Below are 20,354 nucleotides of genomic sequence, written 5' to 3' on the forward strand. Positions count from 1 at the left end.
GTTCGATTCCCAGTCAGGGCACATGCCTGGGTTGTGGGCTTGATCCCCAGTTGGGGTGTCATGTTTCTCTATCATTGACGTTTCTATCTCTCTCTCCCTCTCCCCTCATGTTTCTGAAATCAATAAAGACATACTTTAAAAAAAGTAAGGGGCTCAGTTCCAAAGATAATAAGGAACAGAGGCTGGACCAGCCATGAATGGATGAGGCTGTTTCTTTCTTGCTCTATGTGGCCTTCATGTGAACCCCACCTTGGAGCACCCATCAAAGTTCCAGGAAGGGAGAAGGAAAGTGGCAAAGGGAAAAAGCTGAATCAGAGCCACTTTAATCAGGAAAAAACTAGCTTTGCAGGAAGTCCCATCTTAGACCCACTTTCTAACTCATTAGTCACATGGTCACCTCTTACTATAAGGGAATCTGGAATATTGAAATTTTTAGCTGGGCACATTGCCAGCCTGAACAAAATTAGGATTCTCTTAAGTAAGGAAGAAAAGAGGAGAGGTATAAGACAGGCAACTAGAAGTGTCTTCCACAGTGGAGGAGAAAGGTGGGAACAGAGAGAGTACCGTATCAGGCTGCATTCTCACCAGCTGAAGACACAACAACCAAATAGAAAATGCACTCTTGCCAAAGAAATACAGAATTATGAATTATTTACAATAGCTAAATCATTGAGGTCTCTGGTTATGAGCAATATTAAAGATAAGTACACCAACATTTCTGTGAGTTTCAGCCTTGTTATTCATATCCAACAGAAGGGTAGGGTCAGCTTCTCTTGGAAAAATCAAAATGTTACCAAGAGCATGAATAAATACTGGCAACAATGACACTGTGACCAAAGCATACAGTCAGATAAGTGCTCATGAGTCAATCAGATTAAACAGGCATGGAAATATTTCTAGACATCATATGAAGCTATCCCATAAAAAGTATTTTATAAATGACACATGAAATCAAGAGAGTGTCCTATTTCAACATTAAATTCACAGCATTTAATACATTATCCCTGGCTATTTCCATGTGGGGCTACCAGGTCTAACTATAAGTTCAATCAAATTGATTAAGCAATGAAAATCAGAATACTGCTTTCTCACTGAACAAGGAAAATCTCAGAACAAATTCAGGCTGTGCTTCAAATTGTCAACTGACTGCCTAGACTCCCATAAAATAAAAAAATCTGAATTGTAAAGTTCAGACACCAATTGCAAATTTGGGTGAAATTTAGTTAATTGATAGGAATTTCTTTGTCATGTATATTCTTCATATAAGGTATACTCTCTGAGGACCTTTCAGTTTTATTTTCCATTCAAATAATTATTTTTTAAAGAGTTAACAGAAGCATATTCTAGGTCATCTTATTGGTATGTTATTTCACTGTCTCCATTTGAGTTAACAAATATGAAGGCACCAAGAAATGTTACTTTCACTGTCTATTCACTTCCACGTCTATTAATGAAAATAGAAGCAAGCTGGACTTGCTGCATAAACGATGCATTGATGAAGCACACACAGGCCGAAGATCACCGCATACAGACCTGCAAAAGAACTGCAGAGACCAGACTAAGAAAAATAGAGGGTGAACTGAGGCAGCCCCTGGCTTGTAGATTCAGGCAAACAATCTCAAAGGAACCTGCCACACAGCAGCCACCATATTCATGATTTGTGCAAGAGTTTAGATTAAAACAACATTATTGACCATATTAAATTAATGTCGTTCATTTGGATGTAATGGTTTTGCTGTTTTGTTTGTATTTAATTTGTAAAGATGTTTGGTTTTATAGATGTATAATGGCTGTAAGCAGAATGAGTTTAGTCCTATTTTATTTTTATACATTTAAGTAACATTTTAATCAAAATAATTGAATTCTATATGGCAGTATCATAAGACTGTCTTTCCTTTTAAAAGAGTCTCTATAATACTCAAGTCTAAAAAACATTTTCTATAGTTTTCTTTCTGACAGAAAAAGATAACAGAGGTGATGCCATTATTTCTTAGTCAAATTTATATTAAATTCCCAGTTGGTGAAGAAGTACTTCACAGGTGTGCTAAGTCCCAACTTTTTGGATCAGAAATGTCACCATTTAATGGGCATCTTACTCTCTGCAAAACAAACAAACAAACCCAAATGTACATTTCTCTGATCCTTCTTAAAAAAAATTCTCTCTCCCTTGAGTTGGAAATGTCTTAGAAATCCTCTAGGATATGACTGCAGAAGGGAGAGGCAGGGTGGGTGGAGGTGGACAGAGTATAGGGGGGATGTATAGTGATGGAAAAAATAAAATGAAATAAATGTGTGTGTTTTTTAAAAATAAAAGAAATGCTCTAGTCCAAATACCCTTTGGGGGGACAAATGCATAGAACTGTACAATCCCCAGCAAGTAGCCTTCTAGGCTGTGCCTGAGGGAGCTTCTGAATACAGCCATATCTACGATGTGATTTTGAGCTATTCACTGCTTGTTGTGACTCATTCCCATGACTTTCCCATGACTTAAGTCTTCTCTGGAATGTTTTGCTGAGTGGGTTTTTTATGGAAATTAGTCAGAAGGCTGAATTTCAAGGTGAGGTCAGCATTCATGCAAGTAGAAATGAAGGCGGGGATGCTGGAGCCCAGTAGCAGACAGGGTTCTGAGCAGATAGGCCCTTTTGAAAATTTGCACAAACCTTCAGGCACCAGGGTGTAAACTGGGGTTTAAAGCAACAGTTTCTGGCCATCAGGAGCCAGAAAAATGCCTCCTAACTATCACCTCTCATGTCAGATAGGACTTCTGAGCTTTGGGAAAAACTACTATAAGCACATCCACTATTTTTTAGACTTTTAAACCAGATGTGGACGGTGCTAAAATGATTAATACTTTTATCAATGACCAATTACACATTAACTAATTTTCTTATAGTTTTTCCAAAAGTTACTAATTGGCAATGCCAGGGATTCTCCTGTTCTCTCCCAAGAAAATAACTTTCAATGGACATTCATGACCTTTAGATGCTATCTGACTTTCTATAAACAGCAAAAGCCCAGTAAGAAGTTTTTAAAGAAAATGTCACTGTCACTAATAACAACCTTAGTCTTTGAATCTTGACACATCTGTATTTTTTGATAAGTACTGTGAACCTTTTAGGTGATCACAGGAAAGGAGTGTAAATAAACCATAAGCCTCCTATATTAACTTACATTAATCACTCATTACAGTCAACATCAGATTTTCACAAAACAATGAAGAAAACCTAAAACAAAAAAGAAAGGAAACAACAGAACACATATCTGACCAGAGTTTTACCTTAAGATCTACTTTGCCTTTGCTATTCTTTAATACGTTTCCTCTTGGGTTTGCCTGAGGGTTACCTGTTACCTTTGCAAACCTCTATTAAAAATAGCTGGCAGAGGATTTAAAATGGTGGCAGAGTAAGTGGATGCTGCACAAACATGCTTCCAGGAACAAACTGAAATTACAACTAAAATACAGAAAAATTTCCTGAATAATCAATGGAAAACTCGCAGGAGACAGCCCTGATACCCAAGGACCGAAAGTGGAGACTGCATAAAAACTGATAGGAGGGGCGGAGGCACTAAAGGGGTGGCCGGGCACCCAAAGATACCAACTGAAGTCCTGGAGAGATATCTCAGCTCTGGGGGGTTGCACTGAGAACACTGGGATCTAAGCTGAGCCCCCAGTAGAGAGCACGAAAACTGAGAAGGGTAACCACATAACTTCTGGCTGTGAAAAGCAGTGAGGTGCTATCTGCCAGGGAGTGACAGCTGAAATTCAGGCACCCTCTTAAAGGGCCAATGCAAAAAATTCCCTGTGGAGCCAGCAGAGGGAGAGTGAAGTGAACTGGAACTGTGAGAGCAAAAGTGAGGACTGGAGAATCAGGGAATAGAGCTCAGAAAGCAGACACCCTAAGTTTCCTGGGCTGAGTCATTGTCTCACATAGCATAAGATATCTTTCCCACATAGACATTTGCATTCCCGGGGGGGGGGGGGAGGGGGGAAGACAGTTGACACACCCTATTGGAAAACACCATGCCCTGGGTACACTTAAGAGATTAAAAATAACAATTAGCCTCCAGGCAGAAGCAACTGCCCCAACCTATTGAAAAAAAAAAACGCTCGCCACACCTGAGGACCATTGCCTGGGGGGCAATTCAAGTAGGAATTCTATCAGTCCATAGGCAGAAGTGGTCTCTGGAGTCTTTGAGTCTTTGCCTGATCTAATTATTCAGAAACAGCCTTTAACACTGTCCTGCACTAGAGATTGAGAGGTGTAGAGGATCTACATAATTCATAGTCACAAACCCACACAGACAGCCAAAAAGAGGAGAAAAAGAAACAACACCCAAATGCAAGATCTAGAGAATAATCCAGAAGAAGAGATAAAAAAAACAGAGATAAGAAATTTATCTGAAACAGAGTTCAGAGTAATGATGGTAAAGATGCTCAACAGCATGAAAAAAGGTATAGTAACTATGAAAAAAGAACAGTCTGAGATAAAGAATGACATAACACAAATAAAGAATACATTGGAAGGAATACACAGCAGATTAGGGGAAGCTGAGCATAGACTCAGGGAATTAGAAGACAGAGTTGAAAATATCACTCAATCAGAGAACCAAAAAGAAAAAAGCAATTAAAAAGCTTGAGGACAGCTTAAGGTCACTGTGGGACAATGTGCAATGTAACAATAATAGAAGAGCAGGTGTGCCAGAAGAGACAGAGAAGGAGAAGGAATAGAGAACATGTTTGAAGAAACAATGGCAGAAAACTTTCCTAACCTGGTAAAGGAAAAAGTCACACAAGTTCAGGAGGCACAGAGAACCTCAAGCAAGAAGAACCCAAACAGGCCCACGTCCAGGCACATCATAATTAAAATGCCAAAAATTAAAGCTGGGGTAGCAATACTTATATCTGACAAAATAGACCTCAAAGTGAAAACCATAACAAGAGACAAGAAAGGCCACTTCATAATTCTAAAGGGATCGATACAACAAGAGGATATAACTATGGTAAACATTTATGCACCCAATGCAGGAGCACCCAAATACATTAAAAAAACTTCTGGAAGATATCAGGGGAGATATTCACAGCCACACAATCATAGTAGGAGACTTTAATACCCCATTAACATCACTGGATAAATCCTCTAGACAAAAAATTAGCAAAGAAACATCAATATTAAATGAATCGCTATATCACAGAGCCTTAATTGACATCTTTAGAACATTCCATCCTAAAACTACAGAATATACATTCTTCTCAAGTGCACATGTGTAGAGGGCCCCCTGGGAAGGCACATGGGCATTTTTTTAATTATTGTCAGCTGAACTCAGGGCAACAGGCAGAGCCGCACCCTGGGAACACACTTGGCCAAAAAGGCAAGAGTGTTATCAGCTTGGCCTTCATTTCAGCCCAGGTGTCGGGGAGTGTGACTTTGATATGTAAATCCAGTCAAGCACCAGGAATGCTCGGGCCTACTCAAGAATGCAAATGATCTCCTTTGATCCTAACTTTTGGTGAAACTTCCTGGTATTTGGGGGTATAAAATAAACTTGCTGTGTGGCTCTGGGTCCCTGTCCTTCCATCAGAGAGGGCAGCGGTTCCACCCGGCTCCCAGCTTTTTTTCTATCTCTGCATCTTGTCTCTTTCTTTCTTTTATTTCTCAATCCCCAGCTGCCTTCACTCAGAAACAGTTCATCTCTCTTTCCGGGCTGGACGCAGAAAAGGGAGATCCCCGCCATATCTGACCCCCCGCCACATCTGGCACCCAACATGGGGCAAGAGGCAAGGGATCGCTCCAAGAATTGCGCGCGCCACAGATTTAAGGAAGTGTAAGGTAGGGAGCGGATTGTTGTGAATTGTATTAACTGGGTGTAAAATATGGGTAATTCAGGGTCTCAGGAAAGAGATTTCTACTCTCAAATGCTTAAAACTATGCTCAAAGCTCAAGGATGCTCTGTTAAGCATAGTCAGATTCTTGATTTCTTAAGTTTTGTTGATGAAACATGGGAAAAGGTCAGAAAGCAGTTGCGTGACTGATATTCAGCAGAAGGTCCAGAGAAGATTCCTATTCCTACTTTAATTCGTGATGGCCTTAATCCAGCACAGGAGAATTTAAGAATGTCCAAGCAGGATGTGGCCACGGCCTTACAGCCTGCAGTGGAAGCGTGCGAATCTCTAAGAATACCATCTGTGCCTCCTCCGCCTGCACATGTTGCTCCTGCGACAGCAGCCAAGAGGCCGCCTGACAAAGATTTACCTCCTAAATATGAGCGGGAGCTAGAGTTTGAGGAAAAGAGAGGCAAGCATCACTGTGAGCGGGATAAGAAAGGTTTTGCTCTCAGCTACCCAGCCTTTATGGCTGGATGCAGGCGCTTGGCCGAAAGTGACTTCATATTTCATTTTGTTGGAGGCTCAAACTACTTGTAACAAAGTAGAAAAGATTAAAGAAATTTCTCAGCAACTGCCAATGATTCTTTCCTTAAAAAATAAAAATAAATAAAAATTGAAAAAATAAATAAAATAAAAACAGTAGACACCAGACCATTACTGTATTTTCCCCCAAAGCAAGAAGGAGGTGGGGGAAGGGAGACACGTGGCGATCCAATATGGACGCCACTCCCTAAGAAAGCCATTTTAAAAGGGTCTCATCTTCGCCATGCCTTTTTCTGGCTAGTGACTTAAAACTTTTATAAATTCATAAATGCATCGGGGATTTCTGTGCACGTGTAAAGGGAAAGGCCAGTTTAAAAACGAATGCATGCAACTGTCCAATATTTGGACATTTTAGATAGAGTTTTTGAGCTGAGCTGAACTCTTTGCTATGTACGGAATAAAAACTCGAGACTGTTTTTAGCCTTAAAGATGGTGGATATGAACCGGGAAAAAATACAGGCTGATTTCCCAAGGCAATCTAAAGTAGCTCTTTTAAAATTTCCCACCCAGAGGCAAGTAACTAGCAGGAAGTAGATAGCAAGTTTACATGTGAATAGCTACGGGTTTGCTTCTTGACTTCCCAAGCAGAAAAATTATGGTTGTTTTTAAAAGTTAGCAGCTGTGCCAGGCCTATTGGCTGGAAACTTTAAAAACTTTGAAGTTTACTAAATCAAATGATAAAAACTTATATCTAAATGTATTGACATGATATAATACTGAAATGTTGATCTGAGTATGCCTGGTATGAAGTCTAGAAAACAGAATTTGATCTATTAATTGAATATGCCTTATATTTTATTTGAAATGTATCCTTAAAAATGTAAAAATATTATTGAGTTGAGAAATGCTAAGTATTTAATTTGCCACCTAAAATTTGAAGCTCTGAAAGTTCAAAGTGCAAATTGAATTGGGAGAAATTATATAAATGTGGTAATCAAATGCCTAAAATATAAAAATGTGCTTTTGAGAAAATAAAATGTTGTGTTATCTCTGATAATTAGGAATTCAAAATATGTTACTTATTGGTCTAATTAAAAAAGGAGGATTAATTCTGTGATCCCAACCGAATTCTTTAATAATGTAATTGATATTCTTTAAGATATTTAAGTATATAATCTTTAAAACATATATATAAACATATATATAAATATATATATTTGATCTTTCCAAGTATATTTCAAGACTTTGAGAGTAACTTTCAGACATTTCGTGGGCCCTGAAATGTTTTCAAAAGTCTGTTCTCTATTAAAATAAATATTATTTAATTAAACCGATTGATACTTGAAATCGCATGGAAAGCTTTATCAAATAAAAATTAATCAATATATTTTACTTATATACATATATTAAATGTTATGAAGGTTTTGGCCTCTAAGAAGGGTAAAATAAAGTAACAATATACTTCTTAAATATAGCCAAATTTTTCAACAGCAGTAGAATTTTAAGAAAGACAAAAGCCCCAAGCAGCCTGCATTTTGAATGGGCTGGGGGTGGGACAGTGTTTGTGCTTTGTAAATCAGACCAATAAGTATCAGGCCTATAAGTTTACTAAATTTGCTTTGCCTTTTTAAATAAATATACCTACTTAAGTTACTTTATAAATTAGCTTTGATAACATAATCAAGGTCTCATATAAATTAAGTTACATGAGAAGCCAATGTTTAAGTAATTGAATCCAAATGAAATCTAAGAACAGATTAGAAGCCACCATTTACTGCCTGACTTTGGTAGCCATCTGCATTCTTAATTAAGCTAGAGGCAGGGCAACATTTGCAGCTTGTGAATCAGACGTAAATTTGCTTTGCCTTTTAAATGAAGATACCTACTTTAATTACTTAAATAAATTAGCTTATTAAATTATAATCAAGGTTTTCAGCTAAATGAAAAACCAATATTTTTATAAACAATTCTAAAAACCAGAAACAGCTAGTGAGATTTTTGTTTGTCTGCAATATAAATTTGACTGTCTTTTAAAAGAACGGATTAGACAGCCGCCATGTTGGCCACATGGCTTGACGCTCCCATGGGGGCCGCCATCTTGAAATAACAAAGGCCAACCCCCTTCCTTTGAATAAGCCAATGTCTTTGTAAGCAATTTAAATAAGTTTTCTAAGAAAGTTACTAAAGGCTTCCCATGATCCCTCTGTATATGCAAATAAGCCTAAGAGGATACTTTAAAAATATAATTATAATTTTAATAAAAAGGAGAAATTTTAAATTTTTGAATTCTCTTCCACTAATATTTACAGTGTAAACTAAGATTGTTGTTAAAATGTTAAATCTGACAGTAAATTAGTAGTCACCCTGACTGTAAAAGTGCTTATAATATAGCTAGCTACTCGGCTGTAGGCTTGAGCTCAACTGCAGCCCTGCAGGTTGCTTGTTGTAAAATAAGACAAAGTTTTTTAAATAAAACACTCTGTAGCCTGAAAGTTATTCTGGAAGGAAATAAAGAGTTTCCTTCAAATGTCATAAGGATTGTAATTGAAAGCCTATATATTTGGCCTCTTAAACTAAAGTAAATAATTTATGTTTTTGCCTCCCTGAAAAATTTTATGTAAAGTTAAAGACTAATTGCAGAAACTTAATGTCATTTACTGTCAATAACCTAGGACAAATAAAATTAAAGTTAATAAATAAATTAGCCTTATTTCAGACTAACTTAAATTGGCTAATTGCAATAAATGAATTTCAAGAGAACTTAATTGTACTGGACAAAAAACTGTTCCTGAAATATTAACTAAAATTTTTATTGATGGTTCATCTCATAGTAAAATTGCTAAACATGCTATGAATCCAAAGCAGTCATATTTCTGTGCAAAAATTAAAAATAAAGGTTATCAAGACTGCATTAAAAATTTTTACAAAAGCCTCATAATACAATAAAAAAGGAGTAATAGAATAATATCCTGAAAGTAAATTACATCAAGAAAATTTTCACTTTAAAAATTGTTTTTCATTTATAATGCTGATAACAAGACACTCATAAAATCTTATGGTGTCAAAATAAGCCAAAGGAAAATCGTTTGGACAAAAATCAAAAGGATCCCAAGTCTAACTTATATAAAAATATTTCTTTATTAACCTTTGGTTGAGAATATGTTTGTATATTTCTAGAAAATAGTATAAGTGTAATATTATACTATTTTAGTAGTTTGGTAATATTATTATATTTTAATTTTTTTTCTTAAAATATTAATGTTTATTATATACTAGAGGCAGCTGATAGATGTTTCTCTCTCATCGATGTTTCTAACTCTCTATCCCTCTCCCTTCCTCTCTGTAAAAAAAAAAATCAATAAAATATATATTAAAAAAAGACAGAAAATAATAAGTTACATAAAAGAAAACATAGGTACCAAACTTATGCACCCTGATAATAGAGAACATTTTATGAATTTGACTCAAAGGCAAGGGAAGTAACAGTAAAATTAAATGAATGGGACTATATCAAACTAAAAAGCTTCTGCACAGCAAAAGAAACTGAGAGCAACACAAAGAGGCAGCCAACCAGATGGGAGATGATATTTGCAAACAGAAGCTCCAACAAATGTTTAATTTCCAAAATATATAAAGAACTCATAAAACTCAACACCAAATAAACAACCAAATCAAAAAGTGGGCAGAGGATCTGAAAATACACCTCTCGTAAGAAGACACAGGAACAGCCAATAGATATATGAAAAGATGTTCAACCTCACTGGTAATTAGGAAAATGCAAATCAACACTACAATGAGATACCACCTCACACCTGTTAGAGTGGTCATTATCAACAAAACAAGCAATAACAAGTGTTGGAGAGGTTATGGAAAAAGGGGAACCCTCATTCACTGCTGGTGGGAATGTAGATTGGTACAACCACTAAGGAAAGCAGTCTGGCAATTCCTCAAAAAATTAAGAATAGAGCTACCATACAATTCAGTAATTCCTCTTCTGGGTATGCACCCCAAAAATTGAAAACATGTATGTGCAAAGATATACCCCTTTGTTCATTGTAACATTATTCACAGTGGTTAAGACATGGAAACAACCAAAGTGTCCCATGACAGAGGACTGAACAAAGAAGATGTGGTACATATATGCAATGGAATACTAGTCAGCCATTAGAAAGGATGAAATGGCGTCAGTTGCAACAACATGGATTAACCCTGGGAATATTATGCTAAGTGAAATAAGTCAGTCAGAAAAAGCTAAGAACCATATGATTTCACTCATGTGGGATATAGAAACTGAAACTCATGAAAACAAACAGCAGTGTGGTGGTTGCCAGAGGGAAGGGGATAGGAGGTCCCAATATATAAGATAGAAGAAGATTTGACTTTGGGTGGTGGGCACACAGAGCAATATACAGGTCTTATAACACAGAAATCCATACCTGAAATCTACATAATCATATTAACCAATGTCACCTCAATAAGTGTAATAAAAAAAAGAAAAATAAAATAAAACCATTATAAGATGTGATGGGATTAGCACATTATTTATGACAATAAGTAATGCATAATGACAAAGAAATTAATATTATTTTCTTTGTGAACTAAACTTTATATGATGTTTGAATATATAATTGAAGGGTGTTTAAATATACAGTATAAATGAAGGGATTGAAAAAGATCTATGTTTAAACTATTTCAGATAAAATTTGAAATAAGTATAGAGCCATTAACATACAGTCAGCATTACACTACTTTGAGCTACACTGATACATAAACAGACCTGCAACTGTGGCTATTAACAAGCAAGTTGAAAATTGGCTATACTGTACATCTCATTCACTAATTCTTTCATCATATAAAATCATGTCACCAAAAAAAAAGTGGCCCTTCTAAATAAATCACAATTAGAACAAATCATGTCAGTCACCATCTATTTAATTACCACAACTAGAGGCTCTCCTAGTAATAAAGGCAAATACAGCTTTAGTACAAGAGCCATCATTTCAAGTTTGCTTTTTATTTGAGTTATAAACTAAAGGTTAGTTCTCTGGTCTAAAACCATTTTAAGAACAAGATGAAATATGTTGGCATTATTGGAAAAGCTATCAAAACTTCTGCTGCTCTTTCCACTATGTTTCAATTTGTGTAAAAATACTTTCAGACACAACAGCTTTTTTAAGGTCATTAATAAAAGGCAGTCCTGGTTTAGGGACTGATGATCAATCTACTCCCTTGTCAAAAACTGTATCAAATTGATTTCAATCGATTTGAAAGCAATATCCTGATTGCTCCTAGAACCTACCTGTCTACAGGTGAAGGTTTGGAATTCCGCGACTTCTTTACTTGGGCATACAAAGCATCCATCATATGTCCTTCTCTTGGGCTTTGGGGTCTGGCATTGAGAGCCATAGCACCCTCATAGGAAGAAATTCCCCCATACATCAACTCATCATCACAGCCAAATGTCCGATGAAAATCTTGAATTTCAGCATAGTCACGTTCCCGAGCTTGTCGTTCTCTAAATTCTCGAGTTTTGGCTTGAATCCTGTAAAATTAGAACAAAGTTGAAAGAAGAAAAGATATGTCTCCTCTAAGAACTGCATATAGAAACATTCATCAAAATACATTGTAAAATAGGGGAGAGAAACCAACATGGTGGCATAGATAAACACCTGAACTTGCTGGCTACACAACCACTTCAAAACTACAACTGAAAGACAAAACAGACATCATCCAGAACCACAGGAAGGCTGGCTGAGTGGAAATTCTACAACTAGAAGGGAAGAGAAAAGCACACTGAGACTCAGAGGAGTGCGGAAGTAAAGTGCGGAGGTACGGAGGCACTCGTGTGGAGAGGGCTGGCAACTGAGTACGTGGCTGTCTTTTTCAAGCAGGAGGGAAACACAAGCTCCAAACTGCTCTGAACTTCAGTTCCAGGCGAGACTCTGGGGACCCAGACTCATATGGAGAGAAACTGGACTGTCTGGCATCAGGCAGAACTCGAGGGCAGCTTTCTCTCAGAGGTGCTTGCTGTGATTATCACGGGACACTGAGACCTGGGGGCCTCTTAGGACAGGGCTGACGGGAAGCCATTGCTCTTTGCTCCACCCTGAGACCCTGCCCCACCCAAACTGTGCGCAAAGGTTTTGTATATGAATGGCCTGGCCCTTTGCAATCTCAAATTACCTAACAAACTGCAGCTGAGTCACAGAGACCAAGAACATCCAAAAGAAGGCCCAAGGCCCCACAGCAGCCTGCATTGATTCACAGCTGGGCCTCATCTGGCGCTTCCAAAACCCAAAAACAGAAGAGGAATCTGCAGATCTCTCAGTAGCTCCTGCTGGGTGGCCTCAGGCAGAGGCTAAATTAGCACCTCCTTGGAGATCCAAGAGCCAGTGTACCCAGGGGTCAGAGTGGGACCATCCAGATTACAACTCCTCAGATCCATAAGGGACACATTCAGGGGGCAGACTCAGTGAGCACCAAAGCCCCACTGAAGCAAGTCTTGCCCCATAAGGGTGTCTCCAGCACAGAAATTCTCCCATCATAGACACAGCTGAGAACATACTCAGGACCCAGGCCGCTCCTAGCCTGTAGGCTTGCACTTAGGCCCTGAGTGGCAGGGGTCCCAGAACACACCCCAGCCACTCCGGGACTATGGGTGCAGCCGCTTGCTCCTGCTCCAGTGCCAAGCAGTGGTTTGGGTCCACGCCCTCAGCCCGGCGCCCATGACAGGGGGCTGGATGCTGGCCTCTGGAGCGTGCAGAGAGCCCGGCGGCTGCCACCGTGTGCAGCCTAGGGGTCCCTGCATGCCCCCCAGTCCAGTGCCCACAATGGGGTTGGATGCTGGCCTCGGGGGCGTTCGGAGACGGGGATGTTCCCATCTTGCCCCCAGTCACTTGCGCGTGCGCCAGCACCAAGTGGCGGTTCAGGTCCCCTCCCCCAGCCTGGTGCCCACGATGGGGGTGCTGGCTGCTGGCCTCTGGGGTGTGCGTAGACCCTGGCGTCCGCCACTGCGCGTGGCCCAGGGGTCCCCGCATGCCCCCCAGCCCAGTCCCCATGACGGGGGAGGTGGCTGGCTGCTGGTCTCTGGGGTGTGCGGAGACCCTGGCAGCCACCACCAGGTGGCGGGGACACCCCCCTAGCCCAGTGGATATAACGCAGGGGCCACATGAGCTGCAGAGGAAACACCATTTTTAAAAATATATATATTTTATTGATTTTTTTACAAAGAAGAGGGGAGAGGGATAGACAGTTGGAAACATCAATGAGAGAGAAACATCAATTAGCTGCCTCCTGCACACTCCCCACTGGGGATGTGCCTCCAACCAAGGTACATGCCCTTAACAGGAATCAAACCTGGGACCCTTCAGTCTGTAGGCCCATGGTCTATCAACTGAGCCAAACAAGTTTGAGACTAAATACCTTTTCTAACTGCTCATTGGCTAAGCTCCCTGTATGCTGCCACTTGCAGTGTTCTTGGTAACTTGGGTTATAAGAATCCAAGAAGGTGATCTAGGGTTTTTCCACCACACTCCTGGAGGAAAAAACGAAGGTCTGCTGCTGGAGGGGCTAAGTAATGTCATATTCTGCCCTAGCTGGTTTTGCTCAGTGGATAGAGCCTTGGCCTGCTGACCACAGGGTCCGGGTTCGATTCTGATCAAGTGCAAGTATCTAGGTTACAGGCTCCTTCCTGGCCGGGGCCCAGGTCAGGGCTCATGCAGGAGGCAACCAATCAAAGTGTCCCTCTCACATTGATGTTTCTCTCTGTCTCTCCCTCTCTCTTCCACACTCTCAAAAAAATCAATGGAAACATATCCTCAGGTGAGGATAAAAAAAAAAAAGAAAGAAAAAATGTCATATCCTATGAAAGACACATCTTGAAAATGCCTAAAGAAAGTTGTCATTTTTTCACAGTGAAGGGACTAGAGTCTGTGTTGATGAAAATACCTTGGTGGCTGCAGTGGCTGGCAGTGGCTGCAGCAGCAGGGTGAAGGAACTGGCGCCTAACCTTGATCAGCCCGGTCACCTCCCACAGAGGGTGGCCAGACTGTGGCTGAGGCCCGCTCCCAGTCTGTAGGACATCTCCTGAGGGCTCCCAGTCTGTGAGAGGGGGCAGGCTGGGGTGAGGGAACACCCCACCATGCCTGAATTTTGTGCACCAGGTCACTAGTAAACAATAATATACAAGGATCTAACAGGAGACTAGAGAATCACAAGAATCAAGTCAAAGATTTGAAATACAAAGAAGCAAAAAACACCCAACCAGAAAAGCAAAAAGCAAAAAGAATCCAAAAATATGAAGTTAGTGTAAGGAGCCTCTGGGACAACTTCAAGCGTACCAACATCCGGATTATGGGGGTGCCAGAAGAAGAGAGAGAGCAAGATACTGAAAACCTATTTGAAGAAATAATGACAGAAAACTTCCCTCACCTGGTGAAAGAAATAGACTTACAAGTCCAGGAAGTGCAGAGAACACCAAACAAAAGGAATTCAAAGAGGACCACACCAAGACACATTATAATTAAAATGACAAGAGCAAAAGACAAAGAGAGAATATTAAAAGCAGCAAGAGAAAAACAGTTAGTTAGCTACAAGGGAGTACCCATATGAATGTCAGCTGATTTCTCAACAGAAACTATGCAGGCCAGAAGGGAGTGGCAAGAAATATTCAAAGTGATGAATAGCAAGAACCTACAACCAAGATTACTCTACCCAGCAAAGCTATTATTCAGAATTGAAGGTCAGAAAAAGAGCTTCACAGATAAGAAAAAGCTAAAGGAATTCATCACCGCCAAACCAGTATTATATGAAATGCTGAAAGGTATTCTTTAAGAAGAGGAAGAAGAAGAAAAAGGTAAAAATAAAAATTTTGAACAACAAATACGTATCTATTAACAAGTGAATCTAAAAATGAAGTGAATAAAAAAATCTGATAGACAGAATAAACTGGTATAATAGGAACAGGGGCATAGAAAGGGAGTGGACTGACAATCCTTGGGGGGAAAGGGGTGTGGGGGGGGCAGGAAGAGACTGGACAAAAATCATACACCTATGGATGAGGACAGTGGGGGGGCGTAAAGGCATGGGGTGGGGTGGGAACCAGGTGGAGGGGAGCTATGGAGGGAAAAAAGAGGAACAACCGTAATAATCTGAACAATAAAGATTTATTAAAAATATGTTGTAAAATACATTTTATTTCATGCAGTATATGAAAATTTATGGTATAAACAGTGTTATATTCATTTCAGACTAATGTCATGGATGCTCAAAAATAATAATGTCAGATAGCTTTTGTTAATGTGAGTACTGTATAGTCATGATGTTCACCTTAATTTAAATTGTCCCTTATTAAGTAGATTTAAAAATCCACAAAGAACAGAGAGTTTTAGGCATCTAATTAGGTTTTCAACATGAACTTCTGTAAGGCAAGAAGTGATACTTAAAAAGTTAGTGCCCCCCACACACAAACAAGAACCATCCTATATAATAAAAGGCTAATATGCAAATTAACCAAACAGCAGAACGACTGGTTGTTATGACATGCACTGACCACCAGGGGTCAGACGCTCAATGCAGGAGCTTCCCCCTGGTGGTCAGTGTGCTCCCACAGTGGGAGTGCCACTCAGCCAGAAGCTGGGCTCACGGTTGGCGAGTGCAACAGCAGTGGCGGGAGCCTCTCCAGCCTCCATGGCAGCGCTTAGGATATTCAACTGCTATCTGTCAGTCGGACATCCGCCGAGGGCTCCCAGACTGCGAGAGGGTACAGGCCGGGCTGAGGGACCACCCTCCCCCTAGTGCACAAATTTTGTGCACTGGGCCTCTAATATATATATATATATATATTAGAGGGGTTTAGGCCTGCTCCTTGTCCTTTAGCGCTGCCACAGAGATGGGAGAGGCTCCCACCATCACTGTCGCGCTGGCCAGTCATGAGACTGGCTTCTGGATGAGCAGCACTCCCATAGGAGGAGCTCTTGCATTGATTGTCTGCCCCCTGGTGGTCAGTGCAAGTCATAGCGACTGGTCATTCCGCTGTTCAGTCAATTTGTATATTAGCCTTTTATTATATGGGATATCCTATCTAATAAAGAGGGAATATGCAAATTGACCATCACACCATCACAAAGATGGTGGTGCCCATGGCGGAGACAGGGTTTCCATAAAACAAGATGGCTGTGCCCACAGTAGAGGCCAAGTTCCTGTAACGAGCCTTAAGGAGCAATCAGCAGGGACCTGAGGCTGCGTGGCGTTGGGCTGGGGCAGGGAACCTGAGACTGCACCCCTGGCCTGGTGAGGCTTGACAGGGGACCTCAGGCCATGCCCCCCACCATGGCGTCAGGCTGGGGGACCTCATGCCGTGCCCCCTGCCTGGCAGGGCTTCACAGGGACCTCAGGCCACATTACTCGCCTGGCAAAGCTTGACGGGGGACCTCAGGCTGCACCCCTACCCTGGCACCGGGACAAGGAACCTGAGGCCATGCCTGGCACTGGGCCGTGGGATCTGAGGCCATGCCTCCCACCCGACGGGACTTGACAGGGGACCTCAGGCCATATTCCCCACCCTGCGGGGTTTGACGGGGGACCTGAGGCTGTGCCCCTCACCCGGCACCAGGCCAGGGGACCTGAGGTTGTGTACCCCCACCCGGTGGGGCTTGACAGGGGTGGGGCCGGCTGGGTCTGGATTTCACCCAATGGGGGTGGGGCCGGCTGGGTCTGGGTCTCGCATGATTTTGAGGCACTGCGGGTGGGCGGGGACTTGACTCTGGGTCCCATGGTGCTCCCCAGACTCTGACAAGAGGAAGATTTTCATATACATTTTTACAAATTTTCTTTCATCTCTGACACGTCTATTATAGAGAAAGGGCAAATGGCAATATTAAAATATTTCCTCTAATTAATCCCCTTTTAATGTGCATGAATTTCATGCACCAGGCCACTAGAGTGTGTGTGTGTGTGTGTGTGTGTGTGTGTGTGTGTGTATTTACGTCTAGGCACATTATGTATATGTCTTACTCATTATAAATATATCATATACATTCAATATACTATGAAGCTTAAACATGAATCTACAACATGATTCTTTATTAGGAGCAAAAGATCAATAAAATTTGGCTGTGTTATAACTAAGAAACTGATCTTAAATAACTACTTCCACTTAGAATGTATTGAAATATTTCCTAAGATTTTATTAAACTACGTGGCATAAAGTTCTCTTCAACATAGGAGATATTGATATAAGTTATTCTAAGTCAATCTTATTTAGCTAAAAATAGAATTTTGATAATTTTTTATTATTTTTGCTGCAAAAATATTTTTGATGATGTTTTATGGGGAAAATACAAATGTAAATATTTATTTAAAAGTGATCTAATTTAATAAAGCAATATTTTAGACTGAGTTTAATGTTTTATTGCAAAATTATTTACTTCTTTCATATTTGAAATAAACCACTGCTTGAATAAATGACACATAAGTATATATTCAAAAGAATAGAGAAAATATATAAACATGAGATAAAGACAGTATATAAAAGAAAAAAGGAAATCATAGGAGAGAACCCTGATACCCGAGGTCCGAAGATGGAGACCACATAGAGACTGGTAGGAGGAGCAGGGTTACAAAAGAGCTGGCCGGGTGCCCACAGACAACAAGTGAAGTCCCGGAGAGATATCTCAGCTGTGGAGGGGTGCCACTGAGAACTCTGGAATCTAATCACCAAGCTGGGCTCCCCAGCAGAGCACCAAATCTGAGTAGGGTGCCCACATAACATGCAGCTGTGAAAAGCAGTGGAATGCTGTCTTCCAGGGAGTGGCAGCTGAAAGTTCAGGCACGCTCTTGAAGGGCCAACGCACAAAAGTTCCCTGTGGAGCCACCCACCTTGTGTTCTGGCAGAGGGAGGGTAAAGTGAACTGGAGCTGTGAGAGCAGAACCCAGGACTGGGGACTCTGGAAATAGAGCTCAGAAGACAGACACTCCAAGTTTCCTGGACTGAGTCATTCCCTCACACAGTGGAGGACATCTTTCCCACACCCTATTGGAAAACACTTTGCCCTGAGGCTACTTAAGAGATTAAAAGTAACAATTAGCCTCCAGGCCGAAGCAACTAACTCCCATACCTATTGAAAAAACTCTTGCTAGGATGATTGCTTGGGGGCAATTCAAGATCCTATTAGTCTGTAGACAGAGGCAGTCTTTGGAGATTTTGAGTCTTTCCCTGATCTAATTAGTCAGAAACAGCCTTTAACACTGTCCCACACTAGAGTTGAGAGGTGTAGAGGATGTACCTAAAACATAGTTACAAACCCAAACAGAAAACCAAAATGAGGAGACAAAGAAACGACCTCCAAATGAAAGAATTAGAGAACTCTCCAGAAGAAGAGATGAATGAAGCAGGGATAAGAAATTTATCTAAAACAGAGTTCAGAGTAATGATAGTAAAAATGTTCAATAGTATGAAAAAAAGATATAGTAACTATGAAAAAAGAACAGTCTGAGATAAAGAATGACATAACACAAATAAAGAACACACTGGAAGGAATACACAGCAGATTAGGGGAAGCTGAGCATAGGCTCAATGAATTAGAAGACAGAGTTGAAAACATCACTCTATCAGAGAACCAAAAAGAAAAAACAATTTAAAAAATGGGAGGACAGCTTAAGGGAGCTGTGGAACAATGTGAAACGTAACAATATTAGAATAGCAGGTATGCCAGAAGAGGCAGAGAGGGATAAAGGAATATAGAACATGTTTGAAGAAATGATGGCAGAAAACTTCCCTAAATTGGTAAAGAAAAAAGTCACACAAGTTCAGGAGGCACAGAGAACCCCAAACAGAAGAACCCAAACAGACTCACGCCCAGAAACATCATAATTAAAATGCCAAAAAATAAAGACAAAGAGAGAATCTTAAAGGCAGCAAGAGAAAAGAAAACTGTTACCTACAAAGGAGTTCCCATAAGGCTGATACCTGATTTCTCTACAGGCTAGAAGGGAATGGTATAAAGTACTCAAGGTAATGGAAAGCAAGTATCTGAGACCAAGATTACTATATCCAGCAAGGCTATCATTCAAAATAGACGGTCAAATAAAGAGCTTCCCAGACAACAAAACAAGGCTAAAGGAGTTCATCACCACCAAGCCAGCATTACAAGAAATGCTAAAGGGATTGCTGTAGGGGATTGCTGAGAAGAAACAACAGAGAGTGAAACCTAGCCACACAGAATTAAAATGGCTAAAAATAAGTGCCTCTCAATAATAACCCTAAATGTAAATGGATTAAATGCTCCAATTAAATGTCTAAAAGAGACCCACCTCAAAACAAAACATACCCACAGGATGAAAGTGAAGGATGAAAAAAAAAATTTTTTCCATGCAAATGGAAAAGAAGAAAAAAGCTGGAGTAGCAATCCTCATATCTGACAAAACATACTTTAAAATGAAAGCCAACACAAGTGACAACAAAGGTCACTACATAATACTGAAGGGATAGATACAAGAGGATATAACCCATATAAACATATATGCACCCAATATAGGAGCACCTAAATATATAAAAACCTTTCTAGAGGGCTTTAATGGAGAGGTTGACAACAATACAGTCACAGTAGGGGACTTTCACACCCCGCTGATTTCACTGGACAGATCTTCCAGACACAACCTTAGCAAGGAAACAGAGACTCTAAAGGACACACAGGATCAGATGGATTTAATAGACATTTATAGAATATTTCTCCCCAACGCAGCAAAATATACAATCTTCTCAAGTGCACATGGATCATTCACAAAGATAGACCACATGTTAGGACACAAAACAAATCTCTACAAGTTTGAGAAGATTAAAATCATGTCAAGTATCTTCTCAGATCACAGTGGAATGAAATTAGAAATTAACTACAATAAAAACACCCAACAACATTCAAACACATAGAGGCTAAATAGCATGTTATTAAACAATGAATGGGTTAGTAACAAGATCAAGAAATAAATA

The 20,354-nt window shown here is 40.1% G+C and overlaps 1 protein-coding gene across 15 annotated transcripts in view; it reads right to left on the minus strand.

The window, feature by feature from the left end:
- Positions 1-20,354, minus strand: part of PARD3 (par-3 family cell polarity regulator) — a 699,476-nt gene that overhangs the window by 167,323 nt on the left and 511,799 nt on the right. For all 15 annotated transcript variants that reach the window (XM_054716632.1, XM_054716629.1, XM_054716625.1 and 12 more), the window contains one exon: positions 11,667-11,909. In XM_054716632.1, the coding sequence (XP_054572607.1) occupies positions 11,667-11,909 (243 nt within the window). The remainder of the gene's footprint in view (positions 1-11,666; positions 11,910-20,354) is intronic.

This window comes from Eptesicus fuscus, chromosome 5, assembly GCF_027574615.1.
Source record: "Eptesicus fuscus isolate TK198812 chromosome 5, DD_ASM_mEF_20220401, whole genome shotgun sequence".
Taxonomy (NCBI): Eukaryota; Metazoa; Chordata; class Mammalia; order Chiroptera; family Vespertilionidae; genus Eptesicus; species Eptesicus fuscus.